We start from the raw sequence: 18,650 nt of genomic DNA on the forward strand, positions 1-18,650 counted from the left end.
GAAAAGTACCTGACTCCCTTTTCTCATTTTAGACAGAGAACCCAAGAATGGAGAGACCATATACATTTAAGGATTTCGTTCTTCATCCAAGAAGGTTGGTAAATATATAATTATAGCATATTAAGCATAATATTTTTGAGATTTTATTTATTTTTATTTTATGTATATGCATGTCTACCTGAATGTGCACTACATGTGTGCAGTGCCCAAGGAAGCCAGAACAGGGTGTTGTAGCCCTTGGGGCTGGAATTATAGACTGTTGTGAGCTGCCATGTGGCTGCTGGGAATTGAACCAACGAGTCTCAAGGGATCTGATTCCCTCCTCTGGTGTTTGTGGTCACACATACACACATACATACAAAGCACACACCTACACAGATATGTGCATCCAAATAAAAAGAATTCTTTAAAAAATGTAAAGAACTTGGTTCACATTGCAAATAAAATTCTAAAATAGATACAGAAAGTAGGAAGGAAAAGCCCCCCATGTTTATCACACAGATAACTGTAATTCCTGTAAAACAAGCGTCCAGCTTGATATGCACAAAAGCAAATTAAATTTAACTACATTGTGCAAATATTAATTGAAAATATTTTAGAAGACTCATATTCAGAGAAAATAGCATGAAGAGAGCATAGATTTTTAAACCCAAATAACATAATTACAATTCCATTTTTCTGAACTGGATTACATGGTTTACATGGTTCCTTTATATTTTCTAACAAAAAAAATTAATCTTTTTGTTGTTGATTTTCAAGACAGGGTTTTTTCTGTAGCTTTGGAGCTTGTCCTGGAATTCGCTCTGTAAACCAGGCTGGCCTCGAACTCACAAAGATCCACCCACCTCTGCCTCCCAAGTGCTGGGATTAAAGGAGCATGCCACCACCCCCACTTGGTCAAGTGAAATATTTTTAAAAGATTTTTTTATTTCATGTGTAGGGGTGTTCTACCTGAATATGTGTGTGCCCCACATCCATACAATGCTCAGGCAGGCCAGAAGAGGGGGGCATCAGATCCCCTGAGACTAGAGTTACAGCCAGCTGTGAGCTGCCATGCGGGTGCTGGGAACTGAACCTGGTTTCTCTGCAAGAACAGAAAGTGCTCTTAACCACTGAGCTGTCTCTCCAGTCTTCCAAAATTTAAATTTTAGGTTGTAAATGAAATTCCTTTTGGTCTTTTGTGCCACATAGCCCAAGTAAAATCGATTTAGAATGTGTGATTTAGCATCATGAGTCCAAACAGCAGATGGAGGGCATCTGGGAAAACCATAGCATTTGCTTTATTTTTGTTTCAAAATAAGAAATGCATTTGAGCATTGTGTTATGGGCACTTGAAAAATTTTTTTCATTTAAAATGACTGCTTAAACTTATTATTTATAATACAAATATTAAAACAAAATAAAGGAGCCCTTGCTTTATGGTTGTGTTACTGTTTATTCTCTTTGAGTACAGTCCTGTATGTAATTCCTCTAGAAGTCTTGGGGTTCAATCTCTTTTCTTCCTTTAATTTTGGACTGATTGCAATGTATGCATACCGGGAATAGCTAAGGAGATATTTTCCTCCTTGTTTGCTTGCCCTGATAGCTGGCCTTTCAACTGCTAGAAACTCTGTATACTACCTTTTTCTTAAAAAACAAAACAACAACAACAAAAATTCTGTCTTCTGTCTGCATTGACTATGCCGCAAAGCCACCTGGGCTTCCGCTCTGTCTCTGATCATGGATCATGTCACCTTCCCCCTACCCCCCCCCCACCCCCCCGCAGCTTAGAGCCCAACTGAAGGGCCTGAATTGTCTCTGATCCTACCCCTAGACATCCTGAGCTCCTGTAGTGTAGTGGGCTCCCTTTCTCCTCCTTCCCTCTTCCCCTCCTTCCCACCCCACCCCTTTCCTTTCTCTCACCCGTTCTCTTTGATGAATATCCTCTTCACAGAAACTTCACTGTGAGCCCCCACTAGTAGATCCCCAAACAAATACTTTCTTCTTGGTATTCAAGTTTCATGAATAATTATTTCTTTTCCACAGCCACAAATCAAGAGTTAAAGGGTATCTGAGACTGAAGATGACTTATTTACCTAAATCCAACGGCTCAGAAGATGATAATGCAGATCAGGCCGAGGAACTAGAGGTGAGAGTCTCAGAGATGTTTGCTTACGCTGCCAAAGGAGCTGTCTGCTGTCTGTCTACATACTTGGTAGAAAAATAATGTTGTTCAGAGAAACTGACACATTAAAAATCACTAGGATGTTGATTTGACCAAATGTTCCTTAGGCAGTTTTCCCGCTGGAGACATTTCTGTAGACTGGCTGTTGTTGGTCTTAAAGGTTAGAAAATAGGAAATGCAATAGTTACCAATGCAAGTGTTTATTATAATTATATCATTAACTATTTTTAGTTTTTCAAAACCATATCCTAGTCTCCTTAAGAATAAGAAAATAATTTAGTATTTGTAAAGCTAAATATGTAGACATATTACTATATTAAAATTGCTATGTTACTGAATTGTCATAAAAGAAACTCTTGGGATGTGTAATTCTTGTTGCTTTTCTTGTGTTTATTTGAAATAAGTATAAGTTCATGATTTTCATGGATGGCAGGAGTAACAGAAAGTCCAAGTCTGGATAGAGCTCCACACCCTTGGGTGTGTGGAGGAAGAGAATATTGGGGTAAAGTGGGCTTTGACCACTGAGGCCCAGGAGCGAGCTGTGACCTGTGACCTGAGGCGCCGACCCCTGGATCGGGGGAAGCAGGGCTGCACTGGCTCAGCCGTAGGGCTTCTTCCCTAGGTTTGAAAAGACAAAGTACCGCCTTCCTGGGGTCCCCTAGCAGGGAGAGCTCATTTGAAGGGAGCACCATCTATTTAGCCTCACGTAGTGTGTGTGTGTGTGTGTGTGTGTGTGTGTGTGTGTGTGTGTGTGTGTGTGTGTTGCCCAACTGTTCTAGAAGGTTCTTTGTTGTGTGTGCTTTCTTCCTCAGTCGTGTCTTTGTTTGGCTGAGAGTCAGGACCTCCCTGAGACCTGGACTCCAGCTCATGTGCCTGGATGCCTTGTGAAGAACGTTCTGGAGCAGGGAGTGAATTAGCAACGCTTTTGGTATAATAAATACCAAATGCAATAATGAAATTTTGTTTTGTGGGGGGATGTCTGAAAATAGAAAGAAAGCTGTTTTTTCCAGTCACAAAATACAGGTGACCCCTAAGTTGGTAACTGAACCTTGTTACGTACCCTCTCTTAAATATGCATTCACCTGTTTGATTAACCTTGCTTATGATCTGTTTGTCTCTTTTTTCCTTATAATAATTTTTTAGATGTATACTTTTTTAATATTTTGTTTGTTGTGTTTATTATGTGTGATTGTTTGGCTTGCATGAATGTACACATGCTATATGTGTATGCCTGGTGCTCATGAGGTCAGAGGTGTTTTAGATCCCTTGGGACAGGAGCTACAGGTAACTGTGAGCTGCCATGTGGGTGCTGGGAATTGAACCTGGGTTCTCTGGAAGAGTAGCAAGTGCACTTAACTGCTGAGCCATCTTTTGAGCCCCTGTTCATTCATTTTCCTTCCCTTCTTCTCTCCCTTACTCTCTCTCTGTGTGTGTGTGTGTGTGTGTGTGTGTGTGTGTTCTATGGTATACTAATAGAAGTCAGAGGATAGCTGACAAGAATCCATTCTCTCTGCTCCCCCGTGAAGATCCCGGGGACTGAACTTGAACATAAACTTGACAGCTAGATTCTTTCCCTCTGGAACCACCTCACTGGCCCAGATTTTCAGCTCTCACGAGATTTGGGGTGGGGTATCAAAGTCTGTACGTGACATAGTAGTGCAGAGGGTATCTTGTGTTGTATAATTCTGTTTGAAAAGAAGGGTGTCTGCTATGAAGAAAGAAAAGACTTGCCTAGAGACTTAAAACATTTTGCATCTTTCATTCCTGAGGAACCTGCACATGGCTCACAGGCAGCTCATTCACGGTTCGCTTCTGTGGTGTAGACTGGCTTTGCTTCATGCTGTGGCCTCCCATCGCAATGTTTGGATTCCTTCAGAGTCCACCTTATAATTTCAGGAGATGGGAGCGTGTCGTTTGTTTACGGAAAGGCCAAGGAATTCAGACACACAAATGTGCTTGTTTATCTTCTGGGCAGCCAAAGACCAGAGAAGTCTTGCCTGCTTCTTTGACATCTAGTTTGTGACTAAATATTTAAAATTCTGCATTTGAAGAAAACAATTGTGATGCTGGAGGGAGAGGCTTTCTGGGCAGCTTGTGATTCTGAGCAGAGTGGCTCTGAGGAGCAGTTATGTAACGCATTTCCTTTGTGCTCTTTGCGCCTTAGGGAGAGCTAGCTGTACTGGTTTTACAAGATTAGGGTAAAATGTTTGTCTCAGCAGGCTGTGCTTGCTTTCTGGGCCCTCTGACTGCATTAAATTGTAGGTATTTGCATATTGGCTTTTAGACTAGTAATTAGGATTCCTTGACTTGTAGAAAATTATTTTATGAGAAAAATAGATAATCCATGTTTCTTAGGAATTCTACCCAAAGACTGAAAACATTATCTTTCCCAGTAGTATTTGGGGTACAATTGTACTTTCTCAAATTTGAAACCATTTCATTTTTTAAAGCCCTAAATTAAGTTACATTTTTTTCATTATTCTTATTGAATTTACGTGGACAACACTAAAGCAGATCTTTAAGAAGATAAATATACATTTTCAAGGAAATATTCTGGGGCCAGGGAGATGGTTCAGTGGGTAGAAGCACTGGCTTGAAGCTCCATCCTCAGAATACACACAATAGTGTTTCTACAGCAAGATGGAAAAAAATGGAGACTTGCCTGGAAGCCCCAGGGCCAGCCATCCAGTGTGTGCACCTCAGTGGCAGAACTAGCAAGAAAGACCCTGCACAGTGAGGTAGAAGGAGAGAACCAGCTCTAAAACCATGCCTTCTGATCTCCACATGCATGGCATGCAAGTGCCCCCCCCACTCATGAAATAAAGAAAAACATTGGTACTATTTCCTACCTCTAAAGAGTTTTATAATCCTTTTTCAAAGATTTATATTCATGTGTATATGTATGTTGTATGTCCCTGCTTAAGTTACGTGCACTGTGTATGTGCAGGTGCCTGTGCAGGCCAGAGATCTCCTGCAACTGGGCTGAGGGACACTTTGAGTCACCCGATATGGGTGCTGGAAATCAAAGAACAACAAGCTGTCTTAACCACTGAGCTATCTCTCCAGCTTCTGATAGTCACTTTCAGTCGTGTGTGGCGAAGGAGGGGGTTGATCCCTTTTAAAATACCCTTTCTTGTTTGTGTGTCTTAGTCGCAGAAGTCTGCTTTCACTGGGACATAGACCTGCCTGCACATAATGTGTCTTGATCAGAGTCACTGCCCGTCTTCCTCCAAGACCCTCCTCCTCCCCATCACCTTCCTTCAGCTCTCTCCCTCCCCACTACCTCCTTTTTTCCTATAGTCCTCCTTACTGTCTTTTTTTTATATCCCCCATAGTAAGTTTTTTTATTGATAAATTTTATTAATCCAAGAGCAAAGTAGCCATTGATCACATTCACTAAAGCTTTCTCAGGACTAGAGAGATGGCCCCCTGCTTAAGAGCACTGACTGCTTCTAGAGTACTCAGGTTCAATTCCCGGCATCCACTGGGTGACTCAACCACCTGTAAGTACAGGTCCTGGAGACTCAGTGCCCTCATCTGGTGTCCTTGGGCACTCTGTGCATTTTATGCATAGGCATACATACAGGCAGAATGCCCAAACACATAAAAATAAGGAAATGAGTGAATAATTGAAAAGGGAAATCTCAAGCTAATCTGTCTACCAGAAGAATGTAACAGAAGTTCAGATCACCACTTCTGAGACTAAGGCTCGGGAGATGCAGTTTGACTGTGTGTACACAAGATTAGATTTTCTTTCTTTTCTTTTTTTTAAATATTTGCTTATTTTTATTATGTTCTGCTTGTATATATTCCTGCATGTCAGAAGAGGGCACCAGATCTCATTATAGATGGTTGTAAACCATCATGTGGGTGCTGGGAATTGAACTCAGAACCTTTGGAAGAGCAGTCAGTGCTCTTAACCCCTGAGCCATCTCTCCAGCCCCGAGATTTTCTTTATAAGGCTCAATGTTATGATCACATACAGAAAGGAAACAGGAAAAATGAAGATGAAGTGAGAGAGGAAAAGAAGAGAATGGAATTTGAGCAACAGGGAAAAAAATGAGGCATCAGCTTCCATAGAAGTAAAAAGAAAAACAGAGGAGTAAGCTAGAAGGGACTTACTTTCCAGGTAAAGTCCTCCACCAAGTGATTCTGTCTCCTTCCCCCTGACCTTCCTCCCCTCTTCCTCCTCAGCCCCTACCTCCCACATGTTTTCTTGACCCCCTTTCGTCCAGTGCAGTCTTCCACCGGTCCCTTTCCCCGCCTGCCTCTGCCTGTACATGCATGCCCCCAGGGTCTTTAGGACCCAGAATAAAAGCCCAGTGTCTATTAAAGTATTTATCTGTCATAGTACCAAAGACTTTTCCAGTATCTCTTGCTTTGTTTGGGTTTAGTAGGGCATGGGCACGTATATGTTTATTATTATATTTATGGTTTTTAAGTCAAATGTATAATTCTCTTTTGTGCTTTCTGGATTTGCTGTCATATTTTCTGCTCTTGGAATATATTTTAAATTTCTCCAATTTTGTTCGGCTACCCTTCTTTAGCATTTGAATGTTACTCAGTCTGTAGTGTATCCTGGTAGAAGATAGGGATCCAAATTAATTTTTTTCCCAACAGGTACCCATTATCTAAATAACCTTCCTATTTCCCCAGCCATTGAAAATGTTTTTGTTATGTGCTGAATTCCTCAGAGCTTTGTTCTTTCTGGGTCTCCTAGTCTGTTGCTCTGAGCTGCCGGTATCACCTCTCTTGGCGCTAGCGACTGCAGCCTAGAGTGTTTTCTCTTTTTTTTTTTTTGGTTTTTCGAGACAGGGTTTCTCTGTGGCTTTGGAGCCTGTCCTGGAACTAGCTCTTGTAGACCAGGCTGGTCTCGAACTCACAGAGATCCGCCTGCCTCTGCCTCCCGAGTGCTGGGATTAAAGGCGTGCGCCACCATCGCCCGGCTAGAGTGTTTTCTCTTACAGACTCGTCTCCACGCCTCTCTCCTTCCTTAGACTGATACTGGTTATGTCTTACATGTATTTCTGTTTGAACTTGAGAATTGACTTTCACTATTTTTAAAAATCTAAAACATACAATAATTTTTTATCAGAATTTTAACAAATTTGGCCAGGGGAGATGTTCCATTATACCTGATATATGTGGTGTTAGGGATGGAATCCAGGGCCTCATGTGTGATAGACACGGGTTTGCTAACTGAGCTATATGCCCCAGCTCCTGTTGAGGATTGGGTTTGGTTTTTTTTGTTTGTTTGTTTTTGTTTTTGTTTTGTTTTGTTTTTATTTGATTTTTTGAGAGAGGGTTTCTCTAGCTTTGGAGCCTATCCTGGAACTAGCTCTTGTAGACCAGGCTAACCTCAAACTCATAGAGATCCACCTGCCTCTACCTCTTGAATGCTGGGATTAAAGGTGTGCACCACCACCAGCTAGCAAGAGAAATTTTGCGATTTTATTTTTATCATTGGGGTGTGTGTCCGTGTGTCGGTATCAGTACTTGAGCACACATGCATACAGAGCCCCAGGGTATTAGAACTGGAGTTCCGGGCAGTTGTTAACAACCCGGTGGGGATTCTGGGGGGAAAATTCAGGCCTGCTGCAAGAAGGGTATGTTCCTAACCACTGAGCAATCGCTCTAGACTCTGTTACCAGGTTTTTATTACAAAGTATGCCGTTAATACTTAATATTTTTCACTTAATTCTTTACCCTAGGGATGTATGCATTTTGTCTCTTTTTAGTCTTAACCAAATCTCTGTGCATTTCTTTTTTAAAATCCTTTATTTGACTGTTTTACAATCTGACCACAACGCCTGTACTGGGCCCAGGGGAGAAATAGAAAATGCAGACATGAGTATCAGAGCGCTATGTCTGTCACCACACACCCCTGTGTGGTGAGTGTTTCTCGGTGACTGTCTCGTCTCTGTTGGGCCTCTCAGGATCTGACCCAGTTGACAGCTCTTTTCATGTCTGTGGTGTTTGCTGATTTCCACCATGAGCAAGGCACGTTCTCTGTGGGAGAGATGATGGCCAGCAAGGCCCCTTCTCTGCCTTGTTCAGTTGCTCTTGCCTTAGAGAGCAGCCAGGGTCAAGCTGGTTTCCGATGTTTCTCATTTCCTCAGTACCTTCCAACGTCACCATCCTCGTTCAGTGATTTAAAGGGTTTGGGGTTTGTTTTTTGTTATTGGTTCGTTTTTTTGGTTTTTTGGGTTTTTTTTTTTTTTTTTTTTTGCAGGATGGGGGTTGTTGTTTTGTTCTTTTTATTTCTGTTTTGTATTTTAAGCCTTTTGAAAAGTTTTAAAGCATCCTCAAAATTTAATTGCTTATCATTTTGCAGGAAAGCCTTGGTTACAAAATATTCAAATTCTGGCCACAAGAGTTGAGCATGTACTACTTCTGTTTATGCATAATTTCTGGAATTGAACATGTGAAATTCTTTTGTTTCCTTTATTTATAATTTATAAAGCTTTTTTAAAAATGTCAAGTGTAACTTAATTGCTTCCATTCTATTTTTTCAGCCTGGCTGGGTTGTTTTGGACCAACCAGATGCTGCTAGCCACTTGCAGCGTCCACCAGAACCTTCTCCCCTACCTCCAGGATGGGAAGAGAGGCAGGATATCCTTGGAAGGACCTACTATGTAAACCATGAATCTAGAAGAACACAGTGGAAGAGACCAAGCCCTGAGTATGTGCCCATCTGGATATATTTCGCCACCACTTTGCATGTTGATGCCATGTCTCGAGCTGGTTCATAGTGGCACAGGGATCCCTAAGCTGTAAGATAACTGTCCCTGAAAAACTGCTATCTTGGCTGAGGTTTTTTATTAAAAAAATGATAGTATTTAAAATTATCTGAGGGCAAGCAAGCCTGACAGCCCACATTTGACCCCCAGGTCCCACATAGTGGAAAGAGGGAACCAAATTCTAAAAGCTGTCTTCCGACCGCCACAAATCTACCATGCCAGGCTCTCGCCTATAGACACACACAAAAGTTACTTGAGGGTTCAGCTGTGGCTCAGTTGATAGAATACTTGCCTGCCATACAGGAGGCCCTGAGTTCCACCCCCAGCACCACGTGAAATGGAGTATGGTAGTGCACACCTGTACCCTCAGCACTTGAGGGGTGGAGGCAGGAGGATTAGGAGTTCTTAACTACAGCAAGGTTGAGACCAGCCTGGGCTTGGGTATTTTATGTGTATGGGTGTTTTGCCTGTATATATGTCTGTGCAACAAGTTTATGCACATATCATAGAAATGTTTGTCGTGGGCTAGTAAAATATATGATTTGTATTTTCTGCAATGTTTTTATCCTGCTAGAGATTGAGAAAGTACCTCGGTCATGCTAAGCAAGCTTTCTACCACTAACTATAATCCTAGTACTTCATTTTTAAAATATAAATTATTTTTAAGTCCTAGGGGAACCACTAATAAGGATCCTATGTTAAAGACCCTTCTCTGATTTGGTCATTCGGAGAGCAAGGATGGAATGACCCCTAATATGTGCGAGTTCATATCTCCTTAATGACTTTTTTTTGGTACAAAATCATGCAATGATTTCATTTGGGGTTAAAGGTTTAGCTCACTAATAAAGTGCCTGACTAGCAAGCTCAGGGTCCTAGGTTCAATCCCCAGCACCAAAACAAATGAGCAAACCAGCAAAAACTGCATATATTTCCAGACTTTTCAATATTGGGTGCCCTTCTTTCTTTTCATGTGCCCTCTCATAGCTGTTTTCGGTCTTTGGATGTTTGACACACACTTACAGTTTCTCTTACCACTCCATTAACTTCCTGATACTGTACATCTGATATTTCCCAAGAACTTTGGTCCTGTCTAGTCTCGAGTCCCTCCAAAGTAGACCAGTGTTCACACTGTCCAGCATAGAGGAATCAGGATCTGTGTGATCTCATTCCGACTACAAAGTAGGAGATTCTGCATATCTACCCTCTTGTCTTTGACAGACAGACCTGCCAAGCAGAATTGTCTTTCACTGTGGCTAGTGTCAAAGTCGGGTGGCAATATTTAGGTGGAAAAAAATGTCTTAAACATTCCCTTAGAACCAAAAGTCACAGTTAACGTTTTTACCAGCCACAGCAGAATAAGAAATGATCTTCTAGTGGCTGAGCATGTTGGGGAGGCAATAACTGTGGGCAGAGGGACAGCTAGGCACAGTGACTGTGCTCTGTGGACCAGTAAGGTGGCTGTGGTTGATATTACTGTATTGAATATTGAAGCTCCCCCATGTTCAGGCCACCCAGAAGAGTCGGGCAAATGAATTGATAACACACCAAGCGCTCTGCTCTGCTCATTACGCGGTCATGCACTTTGTGCACCTGTGAATCACTCAGTACCCCAAACTGCCCAGTGTCGTTTTCTTCGTAATTTTTATTTTACTTTGTGCATGTGGCTGTTTTGCCTGCATGTATGTCTGTGCATAAGACTATGAGATTTCCTGTGACTGGCATTATAGACAGCTGTGAGCACTTTGTGGGTGCTGGGAACTGAACCTGGGCCCTCTGAAAGAGAAGGCAATGCTCTTAACCACTGAATTCTCTCTCCAGCCCCAAGACAGGCATTTTTTTTATGTGTCAACTAAAATAATTATATTGAGGAGTAGGGCATAGTGGCACATGGCTTTAACTGCAACACTTGAGAGGCAGAGGCAGGTAGATCTCTGAATTCGAGCCCACAGTGAGTTCCAGGACAGCCAGGGCTACATAGTCAGACCCTGTCTCAAACATTATCATCATCATCATCATCATCATCATAATTTTAGTTAGTTATTTTGGTGTTTTGAGACAGGCTTTCCCCCTTCCTCCCTGAGTTAACCTTAGGTCACAGCAACAGGAAGCTTACTAGGACACTGTCCTGGGCACAGTGATGTAGTAAATATCAGTGGTTAGTTACACATTTGCAGGAGACTTTCCACTTCCAAGGTACTTTCTCTCCCCCTGCTCCGGTTCCTAACAATATGGTCAGCATATTGAAATAGCTTTTGACCAAGCCAATAAATTCAATCGAAGTATTTACTAACCGTGGACTCTTTGATTATGGTTCTAACTGTGATGAGGCAGGAGTGATACCGTCTTACACTTCTCCCTAGGGATGACCTCTCAGATGCTGAGAATGGTAACATTCAGCTGCAGGCGCAGCGAGCATTCACCACCAGGCGTCAGATATCGGAAGAGGTGGACAGTGCTGACAACCGGGAGTCCCCCGAGGTATGAACTCTTCTTTTGTTCCTATTTCCAGCACATCTTAAAGCAGTGTATGAGTGTACTTGTGGCTCATGTGGATTCTGTTCTTTTTAGAATTGGGAAATTATACGAGATGAAGAAAACACTGTGTATAGCGGTCAGGCCTTCCAGTCGCCTTCGTCTGGCCATGTGGATTCGCAGGCTCACCTCGCAGAAGAGTTAGATACCAGACTTGCTGTGTATGGAAATCCGGCCACCGGCCAGCCAGTCACCAGCTCAGTAAGCTGTCTTAGATTTTGTCATGCTTTATGATTTCATATCATAAATATGCTTTATGTAAACTTTTGTCTTAAGTCATGTGTAATGACGACATGTTGGGTCTTTATCGTGTGGCCGTTTTTTTTTTTTTTTAACTTAACATCCCACTAACATTATGGAGCAGGGTATGGATAACCCCAGTGTTGGCTGTAGTCACAGGGTCCCTTACTCTCCTGGCAAACCCACCAGAAACATTGGAGCCAGAAGCTGAGTTTCTTTCACATTTCAGCAAGAGAAAACACGCATGGTCGGTGAGAGGATGTCAGGACAGTGGATTTGGGCTCCTTGTGGGTCACTGTTAAGGAGGATCCAGGGAGACAGGACTTCAGTCTGGATGCTGTCAGAAAGTGGAGAGGACTATGTGGCTGGTTATCTCAGATCTCATCTGGCGTGACACTAACTCAGTGTGTAGCGGAGAAGAGCAGTTACTTACTTGCCAGGACACAGCAGCTGCTTGTTGTTTTGTGGCTTAGCTAGTGCTATTTTATTTTGCCTGGTTCAGGTACAAATTAGAAGGCATCTTGAGTTTGCCATGACCCTACCTATGTCCGGTTCCTGGGTGATAGAGGCTACTTGTCTTTCTTCATTATATGAGGGATTTTGTTTTGTTTTGTTTTCTGATTTATTTTTATGTGTATGATTGTTTTGACTGCATGTATGTGTATCACGTATGTGCCTGGCATCCTCAGAAACCAGAAGTAAGTAACAGATCCCCAAGAACTGGAGTTAGATACAGTTGAGAAATACCATATGGGTGTTGGGTACTGAGCTCAGATCCTTTGGAAGAGCAAAAAAGAGCTTTTAGCCACTGAGCCATCTCCATCTCCTCTATGAGGTTTACCATTACAACACAGCTGTTGCAGCACATGTGTCGATAGGAGCCATGTTAAAGAGAGGCAATGGTTTCTCTTGCTGTCTGCAGCGAGGTTCAAGAGCAAAGCATCCCAGCGTACACCACCCTTGTGAGAAACTCTGCCTGGCTTTTTCTAATCTGTACCATGAGGCAGGTTCAGTAGAAGGCAGAGTTTACTCTCCGTGGCTGCTCTAGTCACTCTCCGCTTTATTCAGTAAGTGACTGTTTCCTGTGGGCTGACCAAAAGAAGGCACCATAACTAATCACTCACTGGGAGCCCCTCTGTAATAAAGCGACAGAACCCCTTGCTTTCACAAGACTTCCATTCTAGTGCAGGGGTCATCACTGCGCCCTGCGGGCCAAATCTGCAGCTGCCTGTTGCCATAAATAAGGTGTCATTGGAATGCAGCCATTCCTACTTGTCTGTAGCCCCGTTCACACCACATATCAGAGTCGAGCGGCTGGAGGAACTGGCTTCAGTTTGGCCCTCAGTGGACAATGTTTGCAGACTTCCAGCACCTTTTTCTAGACGCTTCACTCCACGGTTAGATGTACCTACATATATGAATATCCGTAGATTCACCTGCCTCCTCCTTCCCTTTCTTTCTTCCAGCAGCCTGTTCTGTTTCCTGTTGATTTAATTAATTAACTAGTCAGGGATTCATCAGGTTACAGACTAGGTATGGGGAGATGAGTCAGTGAAGTGTTTGCCATGCAAATAGGAGTCCCTGAGTATGATGCTCAGAACCAATGTAAAATAAAAAACCAGGTGTGATGACATACACGAGTCATGCTTAGGTCATGTATAGGTGTCACCAGTTAAGAGTATCCTCATCTTGTGTTTAAACCTGAGACCGTACTGAGGCCTACAGAACAATAAACTATGTTTCCTCGGTGACTATTACTGGCTCAGGATATAGTGTCCTAAACATTTTATATATATTCATAAACATAAGTGTATACACATATATACTTTTAAGATTTTTATAGATTTATTTTTAAAGGTGAATGTATTGAGAACTAGTTAGAAGGACCAACTAGGGTGAAGGACGAGTTAGCATAAATGTACACAGAGAGAATCCAAGCCCATCTGTGGACAGCCAGGGATCAGAGAAACTGCACACAGAACTGGCCCTTTGGGGTGGCGGGAGGAGAGAGGAGGCATCCCTCGTGGGTCTTCCCTTGTTTCTTAGCAGCCTCACCCTCCCCAGCCTCACCCTCACCCTGCTTCTTGTCTGCACCCTGAGGGGAGACCTAAAAGCCTTCTTGTTTCCTCCCCTCAAGAATCATTCCGACCGGAGAGGCAGCTCGCAAGCCTGTATCTTTGAGGAACAGCCTGCTCTTCCTGTGGTGAGTTTTCTCCTCTCCCCTTAGCCAAGAATGAAAGATAGAAAGCTTTTTAATTATTGCATATCACAACCCTGAGTGTGAGTGACTGCCCGGCAGGGGACTGAGGAGACAACCTGAGAGAACTGCCTCTCATGGAAAGCAGGCCCCTGCTGATGATGGTGGGTGGGATTTGGCTTCTCTGTGCTGCTGGGAGGTGCTAGGCCACTGCTGCTGCACACATGACCCACAGCACCAGCTGTGTCCCGACCTGGCACCCAACAGCCAGACCAGTCCAGTGTGTGTACCAGTGGCGAGGTTAGAGGTCCGTCTCCTAGCACCTCCTTTCCCGCTGGTCTTAGTCCACACTCAGCAGAGACCCGTGCTGATGAACAGTGATCTCTCACTTTGTCTTCTTCCTGGCTCCCCTCGTATTGTGCCAAGTTCTCACTGCCTTGCGTAGTCACTTTTGTTTTGTTTGTGACAGGATCTCATGTGTCCCGGCCTACCTTGAGTGCCTCATCCTCCTGCCTTCATCTCCCACGTGCTAGAACTACAGGCACAGGGTGCCTGCTGGATCAGCACCCACAGTGGCTGCGTCCCCAGCCTCACTTGTCTGTTCCAATAGAAAACTCGGAGGCGCCTGCTTTTCAGCCCTCCCTTCCCCTTGCCTGCCACCTGCTGCCTTGGCTCCTGTCTGCCTTCTTCCAAACACCTGGCTATTCTCAAGACCCTAATTCTCTTCCTCTCTCATGTGTGTGCACATTCCATTTCTCCTCTTGGGAGGACCTCGCTTTCCCACCAATCATCCCACCTTTGAATGGCAGTCTATGTATCAGTTACGAAAAACAAGGTTAGTGCGTTCACGGGATGACATCATGGAGATGCTGAGTCTGTATATCAGTTAGGAGAAAAGAGCTTTGTGCCTTTGTGGGAGGATGACATCATGGGGATGCTGAGGCTCCAGCATCATCAGCTCAAGTGTTGCTGTGGGAACTGGCTCGTCTGTCTTAAAAAGATGGTTCCCTACTGAAAAAGATTCCTATAGTCAAACTTTCTTTTGGGACCACCAGCACACAAATAACATGAAGACTTATTATTAATTATGAAAGCTTGGCTTTTACCTTAGGCTTGTTCCCAGATATCTTTTATAACATAAATTAACCTGTTTCTGTTAATCTATATAACCTGTTTCTCTTAATCTGTCTTCTGCCACATGGCTTTTTACCTTTCTCCCATTCTGTATATCCAGCGTATTCCATGTCTCACTGGCATCTCCGTGTGCTCTCTCCAGAAGTTCCACCTATTCTCCCCTGCCTACCTATTGGCTATTTAGCTCTTTTTAAAAACCAATCAGAAGGCGCCATAGGCAGAGACATAACTTTACGATAGATTCCTTCCATCCTATGCTGAGGATAAGGGCCCACCTGACTTTGAAGCCCATTGGCCTGGACATATGACACTAAATCATAGAGGGCACAGGGGACTACCCTGTTTTCCTGTTTTGGGATCCACGTCCTCTCTTGTCTGATTATGCCAGAGCATATGTTAGCAGAGACGAGGTCTCACTGTGGAGCCCCTGGCTTGCCTGGAACTCACTTGGTAGGTCGGAATGGCCTCAGACTCACCGAGATCCCTGCCTCTACTTAAATGTGGTTTCTGGGGTAGTGTGCTTCAGTTCAGACCTCAGCTGCGTCTCTAGAAGCACTGGCCTAGGGGTCATTTCCAAAGTCTCACTTTACCATCTGCAGAGTGGCCAGCGTTAGCAATAATCTCCTCAGTTTGTGTGTGTGTGCACGCATGTGTCCCTAAACATATGGCTTCTGGTGTTGACATGTTTTATCATGCTCACTCTCTCTTTTCTTTCCTTCCAAATGAATTACTATTTTGTATATTTTCTAAAAGATGATTTAAAATGAAATTCATTGTTCTAAATTTACAATGTATCATCTGCCCATTTTCTGTTGTGATGAGTGGTTTTAGTTCAAAATAAATTACGGGTCATTTTAGAGCACCGGCGTGAAGAAAGGCCCCGAGCTTCCATCAGGAGCTCTCCCCGGTTAACATGGAGTTTTTCTGTTATGCGTTAGCTTTTGCCTACTTCATCTGGATTGCCGCCAGGTTGGGAAGAAAAACAAGATGAAAGAGGACGGTCATACTATGTAGACCACAATTCTAGAACAACCACGTGGGCCAAGCCCACCATGCAGGTACTCTGCACTGTTAGCTTGTCTTCCTACAGCTTCCCGGGTGAGCTCAGACTGCACACTTGGTGTCTTCTGTTTGTTCTGCCGTCTCCTGTGGACTCCAGTGTGTGTTATTACATGAAGCAAATCTAATCAGGGCTAGGAGAACAAAATCATAATCTAGTCCATTGGATGATTATTACTTTCGGTGACTGCTGTTTCATTTGGTGTGCGTGTGGGGTGTGTGTGTGTGTGTGTGTGTGTGTGTGAATTTGAGAGTGCATGTGTGTGTGGATGACTAAAGGACACCATGTCTGTTCCTCAGTTGCTCCATTTTATTTACTGAGTCAAGCTCTTTTGCTGAATTTGTAGTTTTTCTTTGGGATCTTCTGGTCTCCATCTCTCAGACATTGGGATTGTAAGCTGTCCACCATGTCTTCCTGGCTTTTTTGTGTGCTGTGGATCTGAACTCTGGTCTTCACAGCCATGGCAAGCACTTTATCCACAAAGCTGTCTCCCTGAGCCCTTGTTCAGATAGTTTGTTAATGGGTGGTCTTGGTGACGGGTGTCTGTGAAATTTGTAATTATGGACTGGGGAACTGGCTCGGTGGTTCAGAGCACTGGCTGCTCTTGCAGAGGACCCAGGTTCAGTACTCAGCACCTACATGGAGGCTCACAACCATCCGTAACTCCACTTCTAAGGACTTGTTGCCTTCTTTCCACCTCCATGGACACTACATGCACTTGGTGTAAAGCCAAACATGCAAGCAAAACCCACATATAAAATAAACTTTTAAAAGAAGTTTATAATTGTGACCTCTTCATGTAGCAGACTGATAATGTTTATTCTATCTTATTACCATTTCTTTCACTGAATTTTTTTTCTTTTTTATGGAAGGTAGACACCACAGGGTGTGTGTGTGTGTGTGTGTGTGTGTGTGTGTGTGTGTGTGTGTGTCAGAGGACATCTTAAAGGACTTGATCATTTTCTGCCATGTGGGTTCTGGGGAATCAGACTCAGGCTTGGCAGCAAGCACCTTTGCCCCCACAGCTGCCTCGCTGTCCGCTCCTGTGCTGGGGGATGTTCCCACTGTGAGTCTTGGTGGGCAGTGCTCACTGTCTGCTCTAGGCACTGTGCCCTCCTTGCCCCGTAGCTCCTGGGGCAGTCATTTCACTGTGTGTTAATTAGCGGAGAAAATTATTATAAATTAGTTGGCTAAATTATTATAAGAAACAGTTTTATAGAAAAGTTTATTTAAAATTCAGGGAAAAAAATAAAATGTTGGTGATTTGGGCCTGGAGAGATGGCTCGGTGATTTCAGAGCACTTGCTGATCTTCCAGAGGACTCAAGTTCACTTCCGGCACCCACATCAGGGCCTCACCACCGTCTGTAACTGCAGCGAGGGATCCAACACCTCTAGCCTCTCTGCACGCGCGCGCGCGCGCACACACACACACCCTCCACATAATAGAAACAAGTCTTTAAGAGTTAGTCTCATGTTTAGGACTGGTTTGCAAATGTGCCTTCTCTTCAAGATTAAACTAGCTATTTTAATTATATTCTTTATTTGTGAGTTCTCTATAGTTTTACAGTATGACTTAATTAATGTGCCAGGCCACAGCAGAGACCAGTCGGCTGCCATTGAGCCAGAGATCCGCAGGCCTTCTGCCACAGCTCCCCACCAGTGACCCAGCTCAGCAGGCGAGTTCACCGTCTGACACTGGGCAAGGATTCCTTCCTAAAGGTTGGGAAGTCAGGCATGCACCAAATGGGAGGCCTTTCTTTATTGACCACAACACCAAAACCACCACCTGGGTAACTTCCACGCACCTCATTTTACATTATAGCAAGAGCTGCTTCTGCATCATCACATGTGTTAGTGTAGTGTGCTTTCCTAATAGTCCGTGAGTTATGTGTAAGTCTCAGTTGGGTTTGTTTTTCTGTTTGAGGTAGTGTCTTATGTAGCCCAGGCTGCCCTAGAACTTGCACTCCTGATCTTCCTGCCTCCACCTCCGAAGTCCCACACACGAGGCCCTGTGGGAATCCCATTCTGCCGGGAATGGAAGCCAGGGTTTTGTGTAAGTAGGTGAGTGCTCTCCAACTGAGCCACACCCCCAGCTCCAGGGAGCCTTAATAATATTATTTGTGTTCAAAGTACATTTATGCTTCTTTTTGAGATTATATTAGATTTTATGAAGGTGTTCATATTTTTTTTTCTGTTTCTAGTTTCTGGATCACTAGTCACAAAGGCGGCTTAGATTTTTAGTAATAGGTTTTTACCTTTATGTTTTCCATTTTCAAAGCACTTTCAAGTTTATATCTCTTTTATTAATATTATTAGAAAGACTCCATGAAAGACAGATATTTTGTTGTTGTCATTGGTAGAATTTAGTTACATTCTTTTATGTATGACTGCCTACATATATGCTTGTGCACCCATGGAGACCAGAAGAGTGGCAGATTCCCTGGAATCTGAGTTACAGATGGTTGTGGGCCACCACATGGGTGCTGGGAGCCAAACCCTGGTCCTCTGAAGGAACAGCCAGTGCTTTTAATTCAGAGCCCTGATCAGTTTAGTTTAAGTCTTAAAATTGTTTGGTATTTAGC

General features: G+C 43.5%; 1 protein-coding gene across 8 annotated transcripts in view; it reads left to right on the top strand.

The window, feature by feature from the left end:
* The window catches only part of Nedd4 (NEDD4 E3 ubiquitin protein ligase), a 96,612-nt gene that overhangs the window by 56,312 nt on the left and 21,650 nt on the right, over positions 1-18,650 (top strand). For 3 of the 8 annotated variants that reach the window (XM_042054619.1, XM_038321084.1, XM_038321085.1), the window contains 8 exons: positions 33-94; positions 2,026-2,128; positions 8,680-8,846; positions 11,265-11,382; positions 11,473-11,637; positions 13,814-13,879; positions 15,946-16,065; positions 17,658-17,858. In XM_042054619.1, the coding sequence (XP_041910553.1) occupies positions 33-94; positions 2,026-2,128; positions 8,680-8,846; positions 11,265-11,382; positions 11,473-11,637; positions 13,814-13,879; positions 15,946-16,065; positions 17,658-17,858 (1,002 nt within the window). The remainder of the gene's footprint in view (positions 1-32; positions 95-2,025; positions 2,129-8,679; positions 8,847-11,264; positions 11,383-11,472; positions 11,638-13,813; positions 13,880-15,945; positions 16,066-17,657; positions 17,859-18,650) is intronic. The other 5 variants (XM_038321090.2, XM_038321087.1, XM_038321086.1 and 2 more) reach the window with 4 other exon arrangements.

Source organism: Arvicola amphibius, chromosome 3 (assembly GCF_903992535.2).
Source record: "Arvicola amphibius chromosome 3, mArvAmp1.2, whole genome shotgun sequence".
NCBI classification, from domain to species: domain Eukaryota; kingdom Metazoa; phylum Chordata; class Mammalia; order Rodentia; family Cricetidae; genus Arvicola; species Arvicola amphibius.